A 24,858-nucleotide genomic window follows, 5' to 3' on the forward strand; every position below is an offset into this window, starting at 1 on the left:
TTGGGTGGCTCAGTCAGCTAAGCATCTGACTTTGGCTCAGGCTGTGATCTCATGGTTTATGAGTTTGAGCCCCAAATTGGGCTCTGCGCTGATGGTACACAGCCTGCTTGGGATTCTCTCTGTCCCTCTCTCTCTGCCCCTCTCTCTCTGCCCCTTCTCTGCTCTCTCTCTGCCTCAAAAATAAATAAATTTAAAAATTAAATTAAATAGGCTGTGTGTTAGAGGACTCTGCCCAACCACAGGCTAACATAATTGTCCTGAGCCCATCTAAGGAAGGCTGGGCTGAGCTAGGATGTGGGGTAGGTTAGGTGTATTAAATGCATCTTCAGCTTATGATGGGTTTGTTCCACTGTAAGTTGGGGAGGATCTCTGTACTGCTAAATCTGACACCAGTTCACCAGAGCACTGGCCACTGGGTCATCAAGACGTTTGAAAGTTCATGAGATTGCAGGTGGCTGTTTGGGGAAAGTATTGTTTGTTGGAGGAGGGGCTGGATGGTAAAGTGCAAGAAGGAAGCGGGGGGAGGGGTGGGGGGGCTATGGGCAGGGGGAAATCACAGAATCAGAAGAGAACCACCTTCCCAGCTCAAATAGCAAAGTGTTCCCTCTGAGGAATACTGCATGTACAGTACCAACAGAACACTCTGGAATCATACCCAGTAAGCCGCACAAACCCCTCATGTCTGCCTATATAGAGCCAATTTTCTGCAAGTCAAGAGAAAGAATGCCTTTCAAAATGAGCAGAAAAAGGAAGACGACATTTATAAACACTGCCATAGGAAGAAGACAAAATGAGAGTCAATTCCAGCTGATGAAAAGCCTCTCCTCAACCAGAAGGCAGAGAAAACCACAAGAGCCAGGCTGAGTCAAATATCCTTACCCAGGACTTTGCAGAAATTAAACTTCACGCCGGAACTTGAACATTCAAAATGTCAGCACAGAAATGAAACAAAAAAAGAAAACCTTCAACGACCTGTAAAAAAATGAAAAAGACAAAATCATCTCATGATTAAAAGGTGAACAAGGAAGAACAGATTCAGGGAAGGGCAGTGAAGAAAAGTAGGCGAGCAGGCAAGGGTACACAGCAGAAGTTACACAGAGGAAGCAGAACGGGTGCACACAAGTGTGTGCATCGTGGTGCGCTCACACAGTGACGAGAACGGACGGGCTACTGATACACAGCCTCCCCTTGTAGATCGAATGGAGGTAATTGGATATCTGGCATTAGGATGCAACTGAACAAGTGTGGGTGGGTCTATCTTCATAAATGAGTTCCCGGAAACCATTTATACCTGTGTAGGTACACACATTTATATACTGATTTTTTTTTTTTTTTTTGAAGATTTTAAGTAATGTCTCCACCCAACATGGGACTCATCCCTCAGATCAAGAGCTCTACAGACTGAGCCAGCCAGGCACTCCTCTATTGTTATTTTAAATGTATACCAATACATAAAAAGAATCCTGTGAGGAATCTTGTAAGAACAACAATAAAACAAATACCCTCCCCATTTCTTTCGTATAAATGCAGATTTTCATACGTTTCGTTTGTAAGGAATATTTAGTTTGTAAACAGTGCTGCTAACCTGGAATGATTTGCATCTCTTAAGAGTATTCTAGCTTGAAAATGCACAAACTTTGGTTCTTCGGAAAGAGTCCGTGTTCATGAAGGGATTATTGAAAAAGCACATAAAAACGAACTTGAGAAATGTCTAACTTAACACCAAGAATCTGAGAGGCTCCTCTTTGTTCTTTTGGACCGCTGATGTAGGATCAAGCGACATTATTTGTGTCCCAGGAAGCTTCCAGACTAATCTATGATACGGAGCAAAATGCTAGATGTCAGACAGACTCAAAGGAACAGCACTGTAATTTCAGAAATAGTAGGAAAATATAGGTCTTGCCTTGTCTGGAAGGCTTCCTGTTCTGAATTATTACCATTAGGCCCTATATGTGGGTTCCGGGTGTCTTTCTGGCAGAAGACTGTTCTGTTAGTGTATTCAGTGAAAGGCGAACTGAAAACAAGGTTGGGGAGGTGAGGGTGCCTTGTGCATCAGCCCTTGTTTGTTTGAACAAGCACACATTCTTGGCCTGCCGTTCCCTTCTCACAGGACTTGAGATCATAACCTGTCCTTTCCTTTCTATGAATCAGAACTGGCAGCTATCATGCCAGTTGCTGGCAAGTTTCCTCCATTTCCTTTGGCTTCACCTTCAGTTTTTCAGATACTGAACTTCCCAGGAGCGCCCCCTGGTGTTCAATAAACGAGAGGGTAAATTTGGCCAAGGGTAATTCCAGCACAGAAACAAGCCAACGGCAGCTGGTTTCTGTACTACAGTATACAACACTGTGAGCCTTAATGATGATGTGGTTCCAGAGTCATTTAAGAAGAGCAAGTCTTTTGCTCTTCATTTCAAAAGACAGGTGATGATGAAGTATGATACGTAACAACATTCTGGGGGAATGTCAGAAAAGTGCTAATTACGTGACGTCCTTTTCTGTTAATTTTAACTCCCTGGGCAATTTAACCCGTAATGATAATTGTCACATTAGAGTTTCACTTCACTAGTCAACAACAACTACAACAAATTGCTAAAAAACCAAGACAAAGAATAACAGGAAACCCTTGCTCTTCAGTAGGAATTAAACTACAGAGAGCTCAGCTTTTTTCTCCAAACAATCCAATGAGAGGAGGTCCTGCACGTGCCCCGGGTGCAGGATCCCAGGGAGGTAGCAAGTCTGTAAGAAGATACAGCAGCTATTCCACTTTGACACTGAAATTGACTTAAAAATCCTACGAAGTCCGAAAACATACAAGCTCAGTGCTTTAGGACAATGGGACAGCATGAGACGCTCGCTCTTGTGTCTTCCACTTAGATACACATTTATAGTCTAAAAAGCAAGACAGGACTTTCCAGATTTGAAGTCAGGTTTGCTAGATAATGAATAGCCCTGGCCCTAAGAAAACAGAGTTTTTATAAAGTCTACTCCCCTACCCCCCAACCCCCCGCAACCCATGTCCCCAGAATGAAGGGTGATAGTATTTAAAGGTGGACCCAGAATTTCCAGCTGGTATTAGGGTAGGAAGTTTGCTTTTTTTAAGGAATAAAAAAACGAAACCAACAGAACAGAAAATTGTTATAAATGACTGAGTTGGGGGTAACAGAATTCTTAAGGTAACATTTTTTCTCAAAAGTTTTAATGCGAATTGAAGGCTCAGTTCCACATTTAAGATTAACTTCCCTTTTCTTGCCAGCCAACAGTCTTCCATCATCCCTTAAACCTGACCACCTCTTGATTTTACCAGCTGGCTTTCTCGGCCCACCCCTCTCTCATCCCGGCCAGTGCCCTTCCTCTGCCCATTGATGTTGCCCCCGGAGAATCCATCTGAACGCTTCTCAAACGTCCTTGACTCTCTGGCTTACAAATCTTTCCAACCCCCCCCTCCCCACCCCCACCTGAATCAAAAGATGTGCACTCTCAGGGGCCACACGAAGTGGAGAAAGTGACAGACAGGGTCTCCCCCCCCGAAACTCTATTCAGCTAGGTCTGTCTGCCGTCCTTCTGCCGTTTTACCCCTCACATCTTACTCTGTTCATTCGGAACAGCTTACTTCTGCCAGAACAGTGTGGTGGTCTGTCTCCACCGCCTTTCTGGTGCCCCTTCGCTCTGCTCGGCCCTTTCCACCCTTCCTTACCCGGCTAGCTTGACTCACCCTAGAAGACCCAGCGTGGATGTGGTCTCATCCAGGAAACATCCCCCCAAGTCCTGACGTCCCCACAGCACCCAGCAGAGCACTTTCTGTGTTCAAATTAATCCGCTCTCGTCTCACTCCCCAACCAAGCTGTAAAACTTACGGACATGGGGCATTTTACTTCGTTGCCCCAGAACCTTGTACAGTTTTGAGTCAAAAAAAAATGCTTACCTGCACATAATTTGCCAAATGAAGAGAAAATGATCCTCTACGCAAGCATATAACGGCATATACGCAACATAATACACATATTTGAAGTCCTTTATCTGTAAATATTAAGTACTATTTTTTAACTTCATACTTAAGAAATATCAAAACTTGTCAACACTTCACCAGACAAGCTAAAATGAAAAGGAATAATAGATAATAGTTAAGGTATTAGCTATTAATAGATAATAGATGGTAACAGACAATAGTTAAGACAGATGGATACCTGAAACGCTTCCATACTGCTGGCCCGAGGGTCCCCTGGCAGCATTTTGTAAAGCGAGACGTACATCTACCCTGCAGTTCCAATCCTGGGTATACGCCCAACAGAAATGAGGAAGCACGTTCTCAGCAGCATTATTCCTGATAGGCAGCCCCAGATCGGAAAGAACTCCCACGCCCAGCAGCAGCGGAATGGATGAATGAACGCTGGCATATTCATACAAACGCCGCAGAGCAATGAAACAATGAACTTAGACATCTACACCGGCAGCAGCAGCGAGGAGAGTACCTTTATGAAGTTCAAAAACAAGCTCACCCACCCATCTTGCGGTGACAGAGATGAAAACCGTGTTACCTTTGGAGGTTGTGGGTTCGGACTTCAGGAGTGGGCACCCTTGAGGACACCTCCTGCGGGAACCGCAGCGTTCTCTAACTTGATCTGGGCAGCAGGCGCCCAGGGGCCCCCCCCGGGGAAGCTCACCCCGCTGTACACTGGGGATCTGGCCCCTTAGGAACACACAGGTCGTGATGCAACAAAGTCGAGAAAAGGGCGAACCCGTGAACTACACTCTCGGGAATATGCCAACCGACGTGCTAGAGGCGTCGCCAGAGACAGAAAGTCGGCAGACGAAAGTATCTTCGTCTCTTTGCCAGAGGTGGAAAGGAGTATTTCCGAAAAGAATTCTACTTTTCAAAATGCACAAATGGGATTCCTTTTTATTAGAACGATTACAACTTTGGCTTACGGCTCATAATACTGTTTCCAGAGAACGCGCTACCGTGAACACCACCGAGGCAGCTCTGTGACGTTGTACGTTCCAGGTGGGTAGCACGGGATCCACTCACTCGGCGACGCGTTGAGAAAACCGCTCAACCCTGGCCTACGAAACTGCAGTAGCTATTTGTTACTGGCAACATTCTAAAAGAGGTTTATTTTACTGTACTCCTTATGTACTTGAACCTAAAATCTGCTGCCACCTTTCAGTGATGACAGAAGTAAAATTCTTTAAAACAGAGAAAATTTACTTCCTGTGAAGATTGAAAAAAAACAAAAACAAACAAAACAAGCCTCTGAGTACCCTGAAACAACTAATATGCTGTGTACCCCAGACTGTGTTTTGTGGTCAGTATGTCTGACATCATGAAATTAACATCAGTTCTAGGACTGAGTTTTAATGTAACTGAAGAAATGCTCAGTGAACCAAACACCGGACAGGATTCCTCACGGAGTATTCTGAGGAAGGTGTATAAATAAAAAGATTAACTGCAAGAACACGAATATCTAAAAATTCTACGTGTATACATGCAGAGTAAACTCTGGGCTACAGTATACACAAGGCAGGAGTGAACGGTAGTGCCTTAAAACATAAAATATTTTACATTATAATCTCATGTGTATATATAAAATAGAACTAGATTCTAACCGACAAATCGGAGTATGTGCCAGAACTTCCTGAGGGCCTGACACTAGACTAGTGAGGTAATACAGGTGGCGTGTGACACCCGTCTGTTTTCCGAAGACCTTTTCAACTTTTGCCATCGGTGCTAGCGCCTTCAAGGCACCGGTCCAAGTGCTCGTTAATTTGCGACTCTAGGACTTCGTTCCAACAAACAGGACAACTGACCGCTCTGCTCTGACTGGCTGAAGGGCTGGAGCTCTGAGCCGCAGCTGGAGGACGTGAACTCCACTTAGAATCACTTCCACCACGTTGCACTTGCTCTTTCTTGATAAAAAGCTCGTCAGAAACAGACTGGTCTTCTAGCCTGGCTCGTTTACTTGGCAATCTCTCTTCGGGCCCGCTCCCGTCCAGGGCTGCGGTCACAGGTGTCGATTCCGGGGCTTTTAAAGAATTTCTCGGGGCTATCTTAGAGGAGGGGACCCTTCTGTGAGACATGGAAGAGACGGAGTTTTTAGGGAGGTTGCCGACTGCCCCGCTTTTTGGTGGAGATCCACTCACACTTCTGCAGGCCTTCTGGTTGGCAGCTGACACTCTAGGAAAGTAGTTGCTTACAACATTTTGGCGACTGGCAGCAAGAACAGGGGCGACGAGAGAGGTTTTTTTGCTTGGACCAGTCTGTTCAGAGTTCACCTCCATTTTAGAATTAGGTCTCAGAGCTGTTGCTGAGCGGTCTTGACTTAAAAGATCTTGGGTTTTATTGACGGCGTGTGAAGCGACAAATCTCCCGGACGAAGGCGAATTGCTCGCGTCTCCCAGGACGTATCCTTTCCCACTGAAAGGGATCAACAGCTGGGTCTCACCTCTGTTGGGCTGATCTGCAAAAGAAAGCAGAGGTTTTCCTGACTCGAGATCAACACGGTAACAAATGTCGAGCTAATGGACAGGTTTTTTTTTTTTTCAAAATGAAGAAATACGGTTTTATTCTGTAACTTCGGTCCCCGCACCAACTACCTATTCGTCGGGAGGGGGGCGATCTGCAGCGGTCAGGGGGCGCTGGTGGGGCAAAGGCCAGAAAACAACATCCTCTCCTATTTATATCAGGGGTTCTACCATCCGAGGGCCACTAGCGAAGGCACTTGGACCTTGAAAATCGCATAGCGGTCTTGCGGTTCCGCTCCAGGGGAAAAGTCGGCTCCCACATGCTTCGCTTTCCTCCGGCTCGCACAAAATGAGGATGCGTCATCTCCCCACGGACGTTCTCTAGCGCCTCCGCTCACTTAATGTTTCGGACTCGGGAAGGGCAGCTTATTACGCTCCTGCATCCAATCAGCAACTCGCCAAGGGAAGAAGCATTAACTCAGCGACCTGGTTCCCTCTTCAAGAGGCAGTGACTCTGAACTTCATAGGAAACGGATAAATCTTGCAGATGAAGGACCAGCACATACATGTCATATCCTTTTCCCATTCTCCCAATGAAAACACGTCCATCCACAGAAGTCACTCGGACAGAATCCAACTGATAGGAAGGGGTGGAGTCAGGACTGATTCCGGGCATTGTTATTTGAATCCCTGTTTTTATTTTGACAATCTTTTTGCCTTCTGTTTCCCAGTGACTCAGTGAGCCCAGACCGGGAAAGGGACTTTAGCCTCTAATATGGCCAGTGCAAACCACTTCTCCCTTAGCTCCCCTCCATACAGAGCAGCGTACGTTTTTCTACCACCATTTCAGAAAAAAACGTGATCTTCTGAGGTCCACACTTGCAAACATCTACACCAGCAACAATCCTTAAGCTCGTCTAAACACCGCTCCTCCCCAGGCCGGGGCTGGCTTTTTGGGCCATCAGCCGCGGTCTCGGCAGAGGCGGAAGGACAGACAGAAGTACCTTTCTTTTCGGCCGTCGGCTGCCTTCCTAGTTTTGTCTTCCCCTTGCCTTTCCGGGCGTAGTTCTCCGGCTCCTTGATCTTCACGTAGGTGCCACCACACTTCTGCTGGTGCTCTGCCCACCAGTAGTCGTGAGCGGACGGCGCCCTGTTGGTGGCGCGTTTGACGTAGCCGTAGTAGGGCTTCCTGTGCCGACACGGCCCGTCACAGCGCCACCAGTGTCGCCGGTACTCATCCACCTCGTCGTGGAACGTGTGGTACACCTGCGCGGACAGAACGTGGTAGGCGTTAGGGGGGCAGGTTAACGATTTCCAGAAAATACACGGGCAGCCTTTTCTCGGTTTCAACCTTGCAGCTTCCGAGAGCTCTCTGCAGGGATACCCGAGGGAAGGTGGCAACTAGATTTAGCTTCTGTTCGAAATTTCACGTTAATGGAAGGGCAGCAGTTCATACTCCAGGAACTGTGTGAAGATAGAAAACCGCGAGATCGGAAGACAAAAGAAAATATTTTCTGACTCGCCAAAAGCTCTATCACATGCTAGAAGTTTGAGAGACCAAATCGTAAAACGATCAAATATTTGGATAAAGACAAAACTGTGCATAGTGCCATGATAAGGAAGAACTGTTGCCACTGCTCAGGGGCAACTTTGCCCTCAGAGGTGACAGAACCACAGGGTCCTGGACCACCTGCTGCAAATTCTCGGCCCCCGCCACCCAGGACCCTGCGCTGTCCCGGCCTCTGCCACACCCGCTATCCACAGCCCTGCAGCTCTTTGCTCCGGTCTCTGTAACGAGCCTCATGGGGCAGCATTTTATCTGGTTAAGGCAAAGGCTCCCCAGGATCGTTTTCATCTTTGTTCCCCTAGTGGCTAACTTAGGCTCTGGCACAGTGAGTACCTGCTTGCTGCCTGGGTGACTGGAAAGCTTCACTCCTTGACTCAAATAAAATTCTCTGCGAATGTGCTTTTTGATCCTTACATGGGATCCTTTCGTTTCACCTTCTAGATGGGACCTTACTCAGAACCCAAGCAGAGGACAGATCAAAGAGGTCTGAAAGGAAAGTTATCCCTACCACCTTGGGGGCCTGGAGGATAGCAGGGCACCATTTAAAAACCGATAATCTGGGGCGCCTGGGTGGCTCAGTCAGTTAAGTGTCTGAATTCGGCTCAGGTTGTGATCTCAGAGTTCGTGAGTTTGAGCCCCGCGTCGGGCTCTGTGCTGACAGCTCAGAGCCTGGAGCCTGCTTCGGATTCTGTGTCTCCCTCTCTCTCTGCCCTCCCCCACTTGTACTCTGTCTCTCTCAAAAATAAATAAACATTAAAAAAAATTTTTTAAAAACAACAACAAAACCCCAGAAAGTGTCTTTTAAAAAAATAAATAAAAAATAAAAGCGGGTAATCCTAAATAACCCTGAGTACCTTTTTCTTCTCTCTTCTCAGTGGAATGTTACTATTGTACAAGATAAGGAGCATCTGTAGATGAGACTTTTTTTTTTTATTTTTTTATTATTATTATTTTTTTTTTTTAATTTTTTTTTTTCAACGTTTATTTATTTTTGGGACAGAGAGAGACAGAGCATGAACGGGGGAGGGGCAGAGAGAGAGGGAGACACAGAATCGGAAACAGGCTCCAGGCTCCAAGCCATCAGCCCAGAGCCCGACACGGGGCTCGAACTCACGGACCGCGAGATCGTGACCTGGCTGAAGTCGGACGCTTAACCGACTGCGCCACCCAGGCGCCCCGAGACTTTTTTAATTTTTAAGTTATCTCCACACCCAACGTGGGGCTTGAACTCACAACTTCAGGATCAAGAGTGGCATACTCTACCGACTGAGCCAGCCAGGCGCCCCAATGAGACTTTTCTTAACCAGAGACTGAATTTTCTAATAAATTCCCCTAAGGGAATGTGAAGCCTTCCATAACTCTACACCTAGTTTTATAGCACCTCTCCATCCTAAGCAAAAATCTCTCATCACTTGGCAAGCATATCAGCAACGCACAGTATATGAGGCACAGAAGGAACTGGAGGGCAGAGGTTTAGGGGCAAAGAGATCTGGCACGCCCGGCCGCTTCTTCGCTTCATTTCTTGGCCAAAAAGATCAGGGAGTGGGATCTGTTTTGCTTCCAAGTCCTGTAACTCCCCCTCCAGCATGGGGATGTGACTTCTTTAACGACGTAGTCACTAAAATAAAATTGTGAAACTGGATGCCCTGTGGAGTTTGTTATAACAGGATGTAACCTGTAAAAGCAAGGGGTGTCCACTCGATAAAACCTCCTAAATGAAAACACACAGACGGCCGAGATAAAAGAATAGATGCTCTTTTTCCAAGTGAACAAGAGGAAGTATACCAGGACTTTGCTTAAAGTGAAAACACCAGTGAGGAAACTAAAAGCCTTTTGTACTGTACTAGCAGCTCCATACTTCTTCTGCTAATCTGGATTTGATGGGACTGATTTTTAATGCAAGCTACTTTCTTGACGTTGAAGGAACTCTATGCGATAATGAAAAGAGCTCTGGAGAAAATGAAAACCAATAGCTAGAAAAAAAAAAACACACAGAAGGTGAACGTTTCCATTTTCCACCACACCGGTCTTTACCGCCCTTTAAAGGCAGGAAATAACCAAAACACCAAAGAATTTAATCTTTGTAGGAACTAAGATTCTATTTGGTTCAGTCCAATTCGGTATTTGTTAAGGCCCCGTCGGGGCACTGCATTACACACCTTATACAGAGGTCTACGGAGAAACAAGAGCTACCCGGTGTTCAGAGGTTTGAGAGCAGAATAAAATATTATAAAAGGTACAAGAGCTGCTGAGGACATTCAAAGGAGGGAGAAGGTCTAGCCCACTGCAAAGATGAAGTGCATTTGACAGAAAACAGAGGAAATGGCCTATTTTAGGAAGAGGATGTAGGAGGAGAGGCACAGGGGGTGAAAAGTTCACTTCGAAACAAGACAGTACGGGGGCGTCTGGGTGGCTCAGTCGGCTAAGTGTCTGACTTCGGCTCAAGTCACGATCTCACGGTTCGTGGGTTCGAGCCCCATGTCGGGCTCTGTGCTGACAGCTCAGAGCCTGGAGCCTGCTTTGAATTCTGTGTCTCCCTCTCTCTCTCCCCCACCCCTGCTTGTGCTCTCCCTCTCTCTAAAATAAATAAACATTCAAAATAATTTAAAAAAAAAAACTAAAAAGACATTACGGTCACTTGATAAAATGCATCAGTAATAAAAACAACTGGTATTTAACTTGTGCTCAAACCAGGCTACGACGTTTTGTATTTTCTCCTCTGATCCCCCCCAAGGACCCGCAGATGAGTTCGTGCTGCCCGGGAGTACGCGGGGGTGCAGAGAAGTTAGGGAGGAGGCCCCCCAGTTAACCATCCACAGAGCCAGAATCTCAACCCAAGCAGTCAGGACTCCTCACGCTTTTTTGACCCCAGGCTCCGCTTCCTACAATATTATGCAGAAAGAGGAATCAAGGAAGACTTTCAGTGAGTGTAACAACACATGAAACGACAGAGCACAGGAACGATCGGAGGAGGAGGCCGTAATCCGGAAAACTAAGTTAACAAAGAGACAAATGTCATAACCCAGAGGTACCGCAGGCCTGCGGTAACCATGCACAACATGTCACACCAGATGTGCCACGAGGCGACAGCAAGGGCGCTACTGTGAGGCCCAAACAAGCCAGTCAGCTTTTCTCGGCCTGTCTTACCACCCACCGTGGAAAATCCTCAAAGTCGGTATTCGTTTCCACCCTGTTGTCTAGTTTTAGTGAAGCCCCAGGAAGTACAGAGTAACTAACGACTAAAAATCATAAACTCGTGCGGCTTTACACACCGTTATGTTGGCTCCGGTCAGGCGATTGATGCGATGCATATGTTTGCAGAACTCTGGGCCGTGCCCTTCCCGGTCTTTATCGTTATTAGTGACAAATAGATAGGCGTGGATCATTTCATGCAAGAGGGTCTGAAACAGAAACATACAAATGCATTTGTTAGGGCACTTTTGAAGAGAGAAATGCATTTTCCTTCTCTACCTGGGGACCTAACTTCCCTTGGATCACAGGCTCCTTTCAGAAACTGTTAAGTCATGAACCATTTTGCGAGAAAAATTACGTACACATACATTCACAAAACTCAGCGCATGATATCTGAAGTTCTGCAGATCCCAGGTCAAGGACTCCTGTCGCAGGAAAGCCCTTTTAATTCTTACTCAGAATCCAAAAGGAAAGATCAATGAGCTCAACTACATAAGAACTTTAAAATTCCGCATGGGGGAGAAAGCGGCCTTGAGTGAAAAGACAAATTCAGAACAACGTGCAGTGCCTCTCATGGGCTACTAATTCTTCAAACATAAGACCGACTGAAGTCAACAGGAAAATGACCTAAAATCCAATTTTTAAGTGGGCAAAGGTTATAGATGGCTCACAGAAAAACGTAAATGACCCATAAACATGAAAAGAAATGTTCGACTTCATTTATAAAAATAATTACAAATTCATGCTACCTCTCGCTTATCTAGAGGAGTAAATTCCCCAAGTTTGACCCCATTGGTAAAGCTAAGGGAAGCAAACGTTCCCAGCTGTCTCTGGCAGGAGGTGCAAAATGTTTTATAAACCCCCACGGAAGAGGATTTGGTAACATCTCACAAAATGACAAAAGCATTTATCCCTTGACCCAGCAATACCTAGGCTAATAGGAAAGGTCATAGGTGCAAGGTATTTTCATTGTGGCATTGTTTATGGTAGCAAAACAATGCAAGTAAGTGTCTAGCAATAGAGACCTGGTTGAATGAACTATGGAAAATCCTTACAAAATTCTATACAGAGTTAAAAAAAAAAATGAAAAAGATCTCTGAAATCATTTGGAGGAACCTACAGAGTACATGGTTTTATTTATTTTATTTTATTTTATTTTTTTAATGTTTATTTATTTTTGAGACAGACAAAGACAGAGCATGAACAGGGGAGGGTCAGAGAGAGAAGGAGGCACAGAATCTGAAACAGGCTCCAGGCTCTGAGCTGTCAGCACAGAGCCCGACGCGGGGCTCGAACTCACGGAGTGTGAGATCATGACCGGAGCCGAAGTCGGCCGCTTAACCAACTGAGCCACCCAGGCGCCCCCAGAGTACATGGTTTTAATGAAAAAGGCGAAAGGCAGAAGACAGTACACAATATATCATGTAAGAAGTATGTTATGTGATCAGGAGAGGGAATAAGAATGGACATAAATATTTGCAAAACAACAATAAAAGAAAAAAGAAACTAATGGCCAGAGTATCATACAGTAATTGGGGAGTTCTGGATGCAGGGATGGGGTGGGACATTTCTCTGTGTACAGCTTTCCATAGTTTGGGGATTTCTGAGTATGTAAAATTTTAAAACACACAAACAAACACTAAAACCTACTGCTCTGGTGAACAGCATCTGAAGGTAAATCCTGTGACTGGCCCAGATTTCATCTGAGTTTGCACTTAGAGAAATTCCAAAAATCTCTGACTTAAAACACCACCACCACCACGCTCCTGCTCATTCCCACACCACAAATGCAGACGTATAGGTGCAGAATTAAACGTATTTAAAGCTGCTGTTTCATAATTGGTCCTAACAAATAGGAAGACTTTTTTAAAAAGTGAAAGTCATACAGGTCTTCAAGAACAAACCCTGTTCGTAATTTTTATAAAAAGAATTCCTGCCAGAAGAACCAGATTGCCATTAACGAATTGTAGGCTTATCAAATTAGGCCGAACAGAAAAACGGGTGTGTCAAGCACCGTAACTTGGTCATTGTGAAAACACCCCTTTTACAATGATCGACTCTGTACCTCTGAAAATGAACTTAATCTTTTCAAGTAAATGCCACTCTACTAGGACTCAAATTCAAAGGGCATTCTACATTTCAATTTTGTCCAACATTCTAAAGTCATGATCAGTAACTATTCTTACAAAGGAGGAATAAATTTAGATCCCTAAGTTGGGGTTCAACGGAAACATCCTGAAAGCGGCACACGGCACCACACTGAACGTTTCTATTTTTATGTATTTTCTATTTTCCACATTTAGGCTAGATTCAAGGTTCTACTCAACATGGTCCCAAAACACCTCTATTTCCCACCACTGGGTTCTCTACCTGGCCAAAAGCAACTACTTCTAGTCCTCCATATGCCCTGAGATTCACGCCTCAATTTTGCTCACAGCATCCTATTCCTTCTGCCAAGAGTAGTTTTCCTGTACCATCTCTACTTGTCAGAATCCGATCTGTCCTGTGAGGCTCAGCTCCATGTTTTCATTTGCAGCAGTAGCAATTACACAGCGGTAGTGATGAGGGGACAGGACAAGAGCTTTAGGGCCAGGGAAACTAGAGCCTACCACAAGGGTTTGTCACTTATTATGCACAAGACCTTGGACAAGTTACAACTTGCTGCTCGTCGCTAAAATGGGGATATCCTAATCTTGCAGGGCTACGGGAAAGGCACACACTGGATTAGCCATTAACTAGATGAACACTAGTCCAAAATCTGGCATATAATACATGCTCAATAAAGAGTGAGAGGCAGGAGTGGTGATGTTAGGTAGTAATAAAATACACACGTATGAAGCTTTTCTTCTCTGTCCTCAACCAGACTCAGTCCTTTCCTTTCCTGAATCCTATTCATTATAATATGGGTCGCTACTTTATGTACAGGCCAGAGTCACACTGTTCCTCCATGGGCCTTCTTACACTGATCTGATATTGTAACTTTCTAACAATAGCAAATGCTCACTTGACAGCATTACCACACATTTTCCGTTCTCCTCTTGCCCGTTACATTAAAAAAATTTTTTTTGTAATGTTTATTTGCTTTTGAGGAGAGAGAGAGAGAGAGACAGAGAGACAGAAGAGTGAGTGGGGGAGGGGCAGAAAGAGGGAGACACAGAATCCGAAGCAGGCTCTAGGCTTTGAGCTGTCAGCACAGAGCCCAAAGTGGGGCTTGAACTCACAGACTGAGATCATGACCTGAGCTGCAATCAGACGCTTAACCGACTGAGCCACCCAGGCACCCCCATCGCTTTAAAAAGAACACTGTTCGTGTGTTTCCTTAATCATTTACACAATAAATATTCATTATGCAACTACTACTCTAATTAGGGCTCCTCAGAAGGTTGATTTGGTTAATTATGTTCAACTTTTTTGTTTTATGTCTACAGTTTTTTTTCTGCTTATTCACTGAGTTACCAAGAGTGTTGTGTTTAACATCTGCAACTATGATTATGGGTCGATTATTTCTCTTTTTGCTTCTACTAATTTATGCTTCATGTAGTTTAAAGCTACATTATTACTGTTAGAATCATTATGTGTTTTTATTTAATAGATTATTTTACCATTATAAAACGTGAACTTTTTTTTCTAGTAAAACTTCTTCCCTTAAGACCTTTAGTTTGCTGCAATAGCTTTCTGTTAGGGTTTTGGATGATATACTTTTTCTGAACCTTTCACATTTAACATGTGTGTGACTTTAAGCACACCTCTTTTAATCTAGTATGTCACTCCATGTCTTAAACCAGTGCTTAGTCCATTTACATTTAATATAATTACTGATATCGTCTTCACACCTACCCTTCTCTTTGGAGGGCTTTGTTCCTTTATTCCTCCTTTCTTTTTTATTAATCAAGTATTCCTGTTGTACCATTTTACGTTTAGTAGCCATTTACTTTTTTTTTAATTGTAAAAAAAAAAAAAACACAACACAAAATTTAACATCTTAACTATTTTTAAGTGTACAGCTCAAGAGTGTTAAATATATTCACAGTGTTCTGCAACCCATTACCTTTTATTATCCTTAAAAACAGCATCTTTTGTATTTCCAAGCATATTTTAATGTACGTCCCATCCAGCCTCTACCACTCTATCTTCTTTGGTGCCTACGTTTCAAGTTATACAATTGGGGCAAGGCAAGTCATACTGGGTATATCTTGAGGAATTTCAGACATCTTCTAAACTCAAACTAACCATAATCCGGGAGCTCCTATGGCTCCATTTTGCTAGTCAAGTGCCCTCACTCACGCGGGCTGGTTCTACCAGCTCAGCGAGATATTCTGGGAGGACAGCGTCATTGTGGCTGAACAGAGGACAATCAAAATTTGTGTGCCTCAATAGGAAGATATGAGTCCTAATTTTTCTCTGCTTCTTAGTATGTAACTTAAACTAGCTTACTTATGCTCTCTGAACCTTAAATTTCTTCATTTATAAAAATGAGGACAACACACACTGCACATAAACAAGGTGGTTGTAAAGCTCAAATCCGGTATTATACCTGAAAAACTTTAACTGTGAAGAACCATAAAAATATAAGGTAATCATTATTATTGGCCCTGCAATTAAAGTTGTGAGGAGGGGCACCTGGGTGGCGCAGTCGGTTAAGCATCCGACTTCAGCCAGGTCACGATCTCGCGGTCCGGGAGTTCGAGCCCCGCGTCAGGCTCTGGGCTGATGGCTCAGAGCCTGGAGCCTGTTTCCGATTCTGTGTCTCCCTCTCTCTCTGCCCCTCCCCCGTTCATGCTCTGTCTCTCTCGGTCCCAAAAATAAATAAACGTTGAAAAAAAAAATTTATAAAAAAGTTGTGAGGAAATAATTTTTTTTTTACATGTATAGGTGAATTCACATCAGTCTAAATCAATAATAAGCATTTTTAAATAACTGAGGTAAGAACCAAGTTTATGCAAAGGATACCTCTACAAGATCCTTTCTCGGTCTCAACTTTAAAAGAGGTTCACTGAGCCGGATGGAACACATTCCGCCCCTCCCTTCATAGCTGCATATCCCAGCACACCTGGAAAACAACCACCACAAAAGCATTATTTACACAAAAGGGAAACCGAAATGAAAGAGTAAATCACTTCACACTAGTTCCCACCAGGACACCCTCTTTGTCAGGAGATATTTGCATCTCACCCTAGGGAGAAAGATGTGTGAATGGTAGTGAGATCCCTTGCCCCAGCCAGGCAGTGACTGTCCCTTGGCCTTGCCAGGCTGCAAGAGCCCAAAGAAGATCATCCTCTTCTGCTGCGCCCAGTCTCCTCCCTACAAACTGTAATCGGTTTGCGGTGATTACAGCCAGGTCGCCATGAGCACGTCTCCAAAGCGGTAACAGAGGCCTCTATGAAGGAGATTTGTTCTTTACACGCAGTTTTATATCATTATCTTAACCTGGCTTACTTAAGGCTGTCGTGTAGCACTTCAAAGACAAGCACATAGAACACAATCCCATCTTAAACTTGTTAGCTCAGTTCATGTGCAGGAATAGATGATTTCAAATTGGGACTTCTCTCCTTGGTGGGAAAGGGATCCTTTTAGAGGCATCCCCTAAGATCCCTTGGGTCCAGCAATATGGAAACGGTCAACCCTGTCCCCCTTCTAACACCTGAGCTCACTACTAAGTGGTGGTATCTTAACGAGCATGGAAAAGGACAACACCCACCCTTGGGAGGCTTCCCTGTGTCCTCAGCATTCTTTTTTTGGGGCAGACTCGCTTCTCCCTCCTGGGTCCCAAAGCACCACCATAAGACAAATCTGGAATGTGTTAATTGATTTTCAAGCGACGGGAGATTCAGAGAAATATCCTTTCGGGACCCCTGGGTGGCTCCCGCTTTCAGCTCCGCTCATGATCTCAGGTCCTTGAGTTCGAGGCCCACCTGGGGCTCCACACTCAGTGTGGAGATTCCCTGCTTGGGATTCTCTCTCCCTCTCCCCCTGCTCCCCCCCCTCCCGCTCGTGCTCACTCTCTCTCAAAAACAACAAAAAAACAAAGGAATATCCTTTTCTCTGTGTCCTTTATTTGCTTTTTAAGTTTATTTATTTCGGGAGAGAGAGACAGCGCGTGCCCGCGAACAGAGAGAGGGAAAGAGAGAGAATCCCAAGCAGGCTCCACACTGTCAGCCCAATGGGGGAGGGGGATGCAACTCACCAAACGTGGGATCATGACCTGAGCCAAAACCAAGAGTCAGACACTTAGCTGACTCAGCCACCCAGGCGCCCCTCACTGTGTCCTTAATAAATCAAACTCTTGGCGAGATGGCCCACACAACTTTCCTCAAGTTGTTTGAGCACGAGAGAGAGAGAGAGAGAGAGAGAGAGAGAGAGAGAGAGAAGGGAAGGGAGAGATACACCAGGAGATGCTGGCCCAAAACAAGACCGACACCGACACTCCCCTCCACCCCCCGCATTTCACAGACCCTGGGACCACTGGGGACGGAGAAAGAGGAGAAGTTCGCGGCCGGCGGCTGCAGAAGAGCTGCCAGCCGGTGTCTTTTCCCCAGCGGGGTTCGAGACTCACAGGGTCATTCGCAGGCTCCACTTCACCTCGACAGCCTCCAGCTGGCCCCAAAAGAACCGATCGTTGAACTGCACAAACAGGGCCTGCAAATCCGGGGTTGGGTCCACCAACTCCCAGGACGCGTCCACCAGCGACAGGGGCGCCTGGGCCCGGTCGCGCTCCGACGCCTGCAAGTTCCACTCCTCCTGAAGCCGTAGTGCCAACACCAGATCCTCATCCATCTCTGCCGGGATCCCAGGCGGCGTTCGCCGGCGTTAAGCGGGCCCCCGGGGGAGGCCGCGACTCCACCTGTCTGAAGCGGCGGCGGAGGCCTGACCCGGCTCCTAGGAGATACCGGCTCTCGGGCTACCCTCGGGGCAGCCCGCCGATGTCGCGAGAATTCAAGAATAACCGGCCCGAGAACGAGAACTGAATTTGCCTCAAACGCCGAAGCCAAGATTCTGCGGCTTAAAGTAGAAAACTCAGCATGACACCTCTTAGTGGGCTCAAAACGTGGGTTCCCAGGCCTTGGTCTAGAGGAAGGTTTCAAGAAACCGGTTACCGCCTTTACGCTTCGCCACTAACTTCAAATACCAACGTCACGCTCAGAACATGCGCAGTACCCACGTCTCGCTGCCTCGCCCTCCACTCTTCCGCAACAGAGCCTCCGGCGCATGAGCCCTAGCCGCTGGCGTTCCCGCGCAGGCGCGCTGTCTGCGCTCGGCCCCTGCGCAGGCGCAGTCTGAAACTCAGACCCGGGCGCAGGCGTACTCGTCTCCCTTCCGTCCTGCTTCCTCAGCCCTGGAGCTCCGCGGGACTTGGGTGGGTCTCGACCGCGGCGGCACCCGCGGAGGCGGTAGTGACAGCGACTGCGTGAGACTCGGAGGGAAATGGCGATGGCGATGTCGGACAGTGGGGCGAGCCGTCTGCGGCGGCAGCTGGAATCGGGGGGTTTTGAGGCCCGGCTGTACGTGAAGCAGCTCTCGCAGCAGTCGGACGGGGACCGGGACCTGCAGGAGCACCGGCAGCGCATCCAGGCGCTGGCGGAGGAGACGGCGCAGAACCTGAAGCGCAACGTCTACCAGAACTACCGGCAGTTCATAGAGACTGCCCGCGAGATCTCCTACCTGGAGAGCGAGATGTATCAGCTCAGCCATCTGCTGACGGAGCAGAAGAGCAGCCTGGAGAGCATCCCGCTTACCCTGCTCCCGGCTGCCGCCGCCGCCGCCGCCGGAGCCGCCGCGGCCTCTGGAGGAGAGGAAGGAGGAGGTGGCGCGGGGGGCCGAGACCACCTGCGGGGCCAGGCTGGCTTTTTTCCCACACCCGGGGGCGCCTCCCGCGACGGTGCGGGTCCGGGCGAGGAAGGGAAGCAGCGCACTCTTACCACTCTGCTTGAGAAGGTGGAAGGTTGCAGGCACCTGCTGGAGACGCCGGGGCAGTACCTGGTGTACAACGGGGATTTGGTGGAATACGAGGCGGACCACATGGCCCAACTGCAGCGGGTGCACGGCTTTCTCATGAACGACTGTTTGCTGGTGGCCACCTGGCTGCCTCAGAGGCGTGGGATGTATCGCTACAACGCCCTCTATCCCCTGGATGGTTTGGCCGTGGTCAATGTCAAGGACAACCCGCCCATGAAAGACATGTTCAAGCTGCTAATGTTTCCCGAGAGCCGTATTTTTCAGGCGGAAAATGCTAAAATCAAACGAGAGTGGCTGGAAGTGCTGGAGGAAACCAAGAGGGCCCTCAGTGAAAAAAGACGCAGGGAACAGGAGGAGGCAGCGGCCCCACGAGGACCACCGCAGGTGCCTTCCAAGGCCAGTAACCCATTTGAGGACGAAGAAGACGACGAACCAGCTGTTCCTGAGGTAGAAGAAGAGAAGGTGGACCTCTCAATGGAGTGGATCCAGGAGTTGCCTGAAGACCTGGATGTCTGTATCGCCCAGAGAGACTTTGAAGGGGCCGTTGACCTGCTGGACAAATTGAACCATTACCTGGAAGATAAGCCCAGCCCACCGCCTGTTAAAGAACTAAGGGCCAAAGTGGATGAGCGCGTCCGACAGCTCACGGAAGTGCTAGTTTTTGAACTCTCCCCAGATCGTTCCCTGAGAGGTGGTCCCAAGGCTACTCGAAGGGCAGTTTCTCAACTAATCCGGCTTGGCCAGTGCACAAAGGCTTGTGAGCTGTTTTTGAGAAACAGGGCAGCAGCTGTGCATACCGCAATCCGCCAGCTTCGCATCGAGGGTGCCACTTTACTCTACATCCATAAGCTATGCCACGTCTTCTTTACGAGCCTCCTTGAGACTGCAAGGGAATTCGAGACGGATTTTGCAGGCACTGACAGTGGCTGCTACTCTGCCTTTGTGGTCTGGGCGAGATCAGCCATGGGCATGTTCGTGGATGCTTTTAGCAAGCAGGTGTTTGACAGTAAGGAGAGCCTCTCTACAGCGGCTGAGTGTGTCAAAGTGGCCAAGGAGCACTGTCAGCAACTGGGTGACATCGGACTGGACCTCACCTTCATCATCCATGCCCTTCTGGTGAAAGACATCCAAGGGGCCTTGCACAGTTACAAAGAAATTATCATCGAAGCCACTAAACATCGCAACTCTGAGGAGATGTGGAGGAGGATGAACTTGATGACTCCAGAGGCCCTGGGCAAGCTCAAAGAGGAGATGAAGAGTTGTGGGGTGAGGAACTTTGAGCAGTACACCGGGGATGACTGCTGGGTGAACCTGAGCTACACGGTGGTTGCTTTTACCAAACAGACCATGGGCTTCTTGGAAGAGGCACTGAAGCTGTATTTCCCCGAGCTGCACATGGTACTTTTGGAGAGCCTGGTGGAGATCATTTTGGTCGCTGTGCAGCATGTGGATTATAGCCTTCGGTGTGAGCAGGATCCAGAGAAAAAGGCCTTTATCAGACAGAATGCATCCTTTCTATATGAGACCGTCCTCCCCGTGGTGGAGAAAAGGTTTGAGGAAGGTGTGGGGAAACCTGCCAAGCAACTCCAGGACCTGAGGAACGCATCTAGACTCATTCGTGTGAACCCCGAAAGTACAACATCAGTGGTCTGATGCTCGCGTCGTGGGTATATGTATACGTATATGTTGCTCATATATTATTTATATTTATATATTAAGTTGCATTAGCATATTCTTTATAGTCTCAAACACAGCTTAAAAATAAAAGATGCCCTCTCAAACAGAAATGCAGAATCAAAAGGAAAAAGAAAAGAAAGTTCCAATTAAGCCCCAATGACAAAACATTGGAATTGTTAAAATACATGCTTTCCTTTTAAGTTATGCTAAGAATATGTTGTCATACTGCAGCATTTCAGTGTATCCTTTGAGTCAAAACACACTTCCTTACAGTATATTTTATGCAGCACAGAGAAATCATATCTAAAATACGTACGGTTTAAGTATGTTGTGAAGTTTCCCCGTTGACTAAAATGTTAGGTTTCTTAAAGAGTACAGTTCCATACAAAACACCCTGGGTCATATACTTCCCCACCTTAAAATGTGATTGAATAACTTTGGGAAAAGAAAGGAATTGAGAAGATTGGTTTTAGGGTACATTTTGGTCAAAAGAATTCCTTCTTAAAAGTGGCTAGTTTGTGGACTAGTACTTGGAACCTTCTAGAATACAAGGGGGAGCTTTCATAAAAACAGTTCAGCAGACATTTCCAGCGTCATTTGAATGGCTGATTATTTTGAGCTGCTAATTAGCAGCTTTATGATACTTGATTTGGGAGCATTTACTTGAATCTAAAGGACTATGGTAAAAAACATTTTCAACATGCTCCTGAACTGTGTGAATTTCCAGCTGGAGCTTTTGTCTTTATCATATTAAAAAAATAAAAATGATTAAAGAAGCAGGACAGACTGAGGAACCTGGCAACCGCCAGTGATTTTTAGCTGCCTCCCCCGATTTTTTCCGTGTAAATTATATAGTGGCTCAGACTTCATGCAAATGGGAGAAAAGTATACATGGAAATATTTGTGTAGATTTCAGGTCTGGGTGGATGGGAAAAGAGAAAAAATCATATGCACACCCTATAGTGTTCTCAAGTATGACTGCTTTGAGCAGAGATCTGCTTTTGGGTTTTTTTGTAACAAAGTAGAGAACAAAAAAGTGAGACAGTGTGCCCAAAGCAAAGGGAGGAAACGAACTTTTGGTGACTCCTACTGCATGTTTCATGTTTTATATTTTCCTTTATTCTTAAAAGTGAATATAATGCTTCAGATTGTTTAGTGAAACAAAAATAGCTCAAGATATTTGAGCTTCTCAAGGTTTCTGAACTACTGTTTCTACTGTACCTTGAGCATATCTCTCATCCGTGGAGAGCAATTGTGCTCAGGTTCATTTTTCCACTAGCTTTCAGTTGTGATTCTTGTCCAAAAGTGCCATTTCTGATGCCACGGACTTCAAAAGGTCATATCTTTTTCCTGAATTAAAATACTGCTATTAAGACTGGAAATTAGGTAAAACTTAAAATTGCTTTCAAGAGTGGCTTAGGGTTGCGAAGCTCCTTGATGTCATTACTCATTGGCAGAGGAGCCCTTTTATTTATTTTTAGCGATGCCTTTTAAGGGTGGAAAATTATCAGAGTTACAGATTTTCTTTGATTAATTTTTCACATACAGTTAGGATTTTCTAGATAACAAAAAAACAACTATAAATTGTCTTTTTTAAGATCACTGGAAACATGAATTTGATAAAAACTTTTACGATTACTTTGTGCAACTTACGGTTTCTAAAATTTTATTGTGTGAAACACATAGCGTGTAAATATTCGATGTTGGGTCCAGGAAATGATACTTTGGAAGTCAAAACTTAAGGCATGAAGTTGTAAAAACTTAAATGTATATACTCAGATAATTCAAATGGTTGCGTCTTCATAGAACCGTTTGCTTTTTAAAACTGGAAGTACAGAATTTTCTTCTGGTAAAATCTGTGTGTTCCTTGATCAGAGTTATAGTTGTTGGTGATTCAGTTACCGTGGGAAGTTGATCAAAGACCACCACCAGTGTTACAGTGTACCTTTGTGCCAAGACAGAGCCATTACATTGCATTCCCCAAAGTGGAATCAGAGCTCTTCTCTAATTCTTGTTTCCTTAGATTCCCAAGTGCTAAAAATGGAATGAAATTGTCCAAAAATATATAGTACATACTGTAATATACCACCGAAGAGTTGATTGCCTTTGCTTGTTTGCCTCAAACAGAACACTGTCGCTCGAGCTTGGAATCACAGACTTGATTGAATTCATTACTGTTGCAAAAAAGACACCCTGTGGTATTAAGTCTCTCTTTGATTAAAGCCTCATTTAATTTAAAGTGCTGAACACTCACTTTTCTTTAAAATACTACCTATAGTTAAATTATCGGCACTTGTATTTTGCAACTTGCTTACCTGGGATTGGGAATTTGGGGCTTGACATGTAGGATAAAATCAGTACATGTACATCTTGCTTATTGATATGCTGTGATATGAGGGAATCTGAAATGTTTTATCAAAATAAAGCTTAAAATTTTTCTTACGCTGGATAAAATTGGTATTACAATGTTATATCTCTCTTCTTTAATTAGGATTCAGTATTCTTACATCCTTGTTACTGAAATACTGTTTTATGAGCCCAGGTTTTGTTTTTTTGGTTTTTGGGGGGTTTTTTTGGTTTATTTTTGTATATGGGGATGATAGGTAGGAAGCTGTTAGCTAATTTAAATAAGTGTTCTGCTTACTATCCAAATTGTGATCAAATCAGATCTGTTTTTGGGGGACTCTCTTGAATGGGAAATTTCAGACACACAAAGTGTGAATTGGCTCTAAAAAGTGGATTTGATGCCATTTGCACATCCCTAAATGAAGGAAATGTAATGTCGGCCATGTGACCCAGGACCTAGGAACATAAATGACAAGGGTCTGTTTTTTTTGATACATATAGATCCTGAGGGAGCTTTCACATATGATTGATTTAAAAAGTAAAAGTATTTGTTGAATGCCGTGCCTCACATGGACTATAACGTGGGGTGGGGAGGACAAAATAAATTTGAGCATGCTTTCTCTGAAATGCTTGACTTGGAAAAAATAGAGAATAAAAAATTGGAAAATAGGTTGGAAAGTAAATGAAATACACAACAGTGTGATGCAAATTACATCAATTAAATAATTGAGTGCAGACAGCATTGCAAAAAACCCCAAAACCCTGTGTGTTGTCATTTTCGTGCTCAGTAATTTCGTGGGAATACTGAGAAGGAAGAGGGCAGCATTATTTTGAGAAGTTTGGAGAGTCCTCATGGATTTGTTGGCCTTTGAGCTGGCCCTTGAAGGATGGACAAGATTTAAATGCACAAAGGAAAAGGAAGAGCAAAGGTGAGCAGGGACACAAACGGGATTACCTGAGGCACAGGCTAGGATGGGCTGCAGGGACACACGGAAGATGTTTCAAATATTGGAGGCAAGAAAGGTGGGGTCATTAATTCGTGCTTATTAAGAAAGCTTGAGCCCACGCAGAAAGGTGTGAGGTAAAAAGGGTCATTGCACCCAAGCCCGGTGACCCAGTGACCCACTCACCAGAGGTGGCCACTCAGAAGAGTTTCTCGTACATTTTTTTCCCTCAGAAATTGGACTGGGGACACCTGGATGGCTCAGTCCATTGAGCATCCGACTTTGGCTCAGGTCATGATCTCACAGTTCATTGAGTTCGAGCCCCACATAGAGCTCCTAGAAATAAATACTAAAAAAAAGAAAGAAAAAAGAAATTAGATTGTACTATACATTACTGTTCCGTATCTTGCTTTTACTCACCAATTCAGTATTTTTAAGACTCTTACGTGAATACCTGTAGCTACACCGACTGGGTTTCGGGGTTTTTTTTTTCCCGTGATTTAAACAGTATTCAGTCACATTGGATGGATTTATCATGATTTTGCATTTTCCAATTACAATACTTTGTTGGCTTCAGGTTTTTATGTTACAAAAACTCCTGAAAAAAGTTCCCTGTACGTATATCTTTGCTTACATGCGTGAATATGTCTATAGGATGCGTTTCTAGAAATTGCTCTACCAAACTCTACCTTAAATTTAGGCAAACATTGCCAAGTTGCT

At 45.3% G+C, this 24,858-nt stretch overlaps 2 protein-coding genes across 2 annotated transcripts; one reads left to right on the forward strand and one right to left on the reverse strand.

Moving 5' to 3' along the window:
* Window positions 1-4,877: 4,877 nt before the first annotated feature.
* On the reverse strand, window positions 4,878-18,412 carry SPRTN (SprT-like N-terminal domain). The gene is made up of 5 exons (XM_025915076.2): window positions 17,772-18,412; window positions 16,169-16,268; window positions 11,299-11,427; window positions 7,464-7,725; window positions 4,878-6,455 (listed from the first exon to the last, which is right to left on the reverse strand). The coding sequence occupies exons 1-5, from the start codon at window positions 17,990-17,992 to the stop codon at window positions 5,707-5,709; spliced, it is 1,461 nt and encodes a 486-aa protein (XP_025770861.1). The 5' UTR covers window positions 17,993-18,412; the 3' UTR covers window positions 4,878-5,706.
* Window positions 18,413-18,490: 78 nt separating this feature from the next.
* Window positions 18,491-23,290, forward strand: EXOC8 (exocyst complex component 8). The gene has a single exon (XM_025915082.2). The coding sequence runs from the start codon at window positions 18,641-18,643 to the stop codon at window positions 20,822-20,824; it is 2,184 nt and encodes a 727-aa protein (XP_025770867.2). The 5' UTR covers window positions 18,491-18,640; the 3' UTR covers window positions 20,825-23,290.
* Window positions 23,291-24,858: the final 1,568 nt, after the last annotated feature.

This window comes from Puma concolor, chromosome D2 (assembly GCF_028749965.1).
Source record: "Puma concolor isolate L17-30 chromosome D2, mPumCon1.1.hap2, whole genome shotgun sequence".
NCBI classification, from domain to species: Eukaryota; Metazoa; Chordata; class Mammalia; order Carnivora; family Felidae; genus Puma; species Puma concolor.

Coding starts and splice junctions, on each gene's coding strand:
- SPRTN (XM_025915076.2), bottom strand. CDS start 17,992: ATGGATGAGGATCTGGTGTTGGCACTACGGCTTCAGGAGGAGTGGAAC. Junction 16,269..17,771: donor TGGAGCCTGCGAATGACCCT/GTGAGTCTCGAA, acceptor GTTGTTTTCCAG/GTGTGCTGGGATATGCAGCT. Junction 7,726..11,298: donor TGACCGGAGCCAACATAACG/GTGTGTAAAGCC, acceptor CTGTCCGCGCAG/GTGTACCACACGTTCCACGA.
- EXOC8 (XM_025915082.2), top strand. CDS start 18,641: ATGGCGATGGCGATGTCGGACAGTGGGGCGAGCCGTCTGCGGCGGCAG.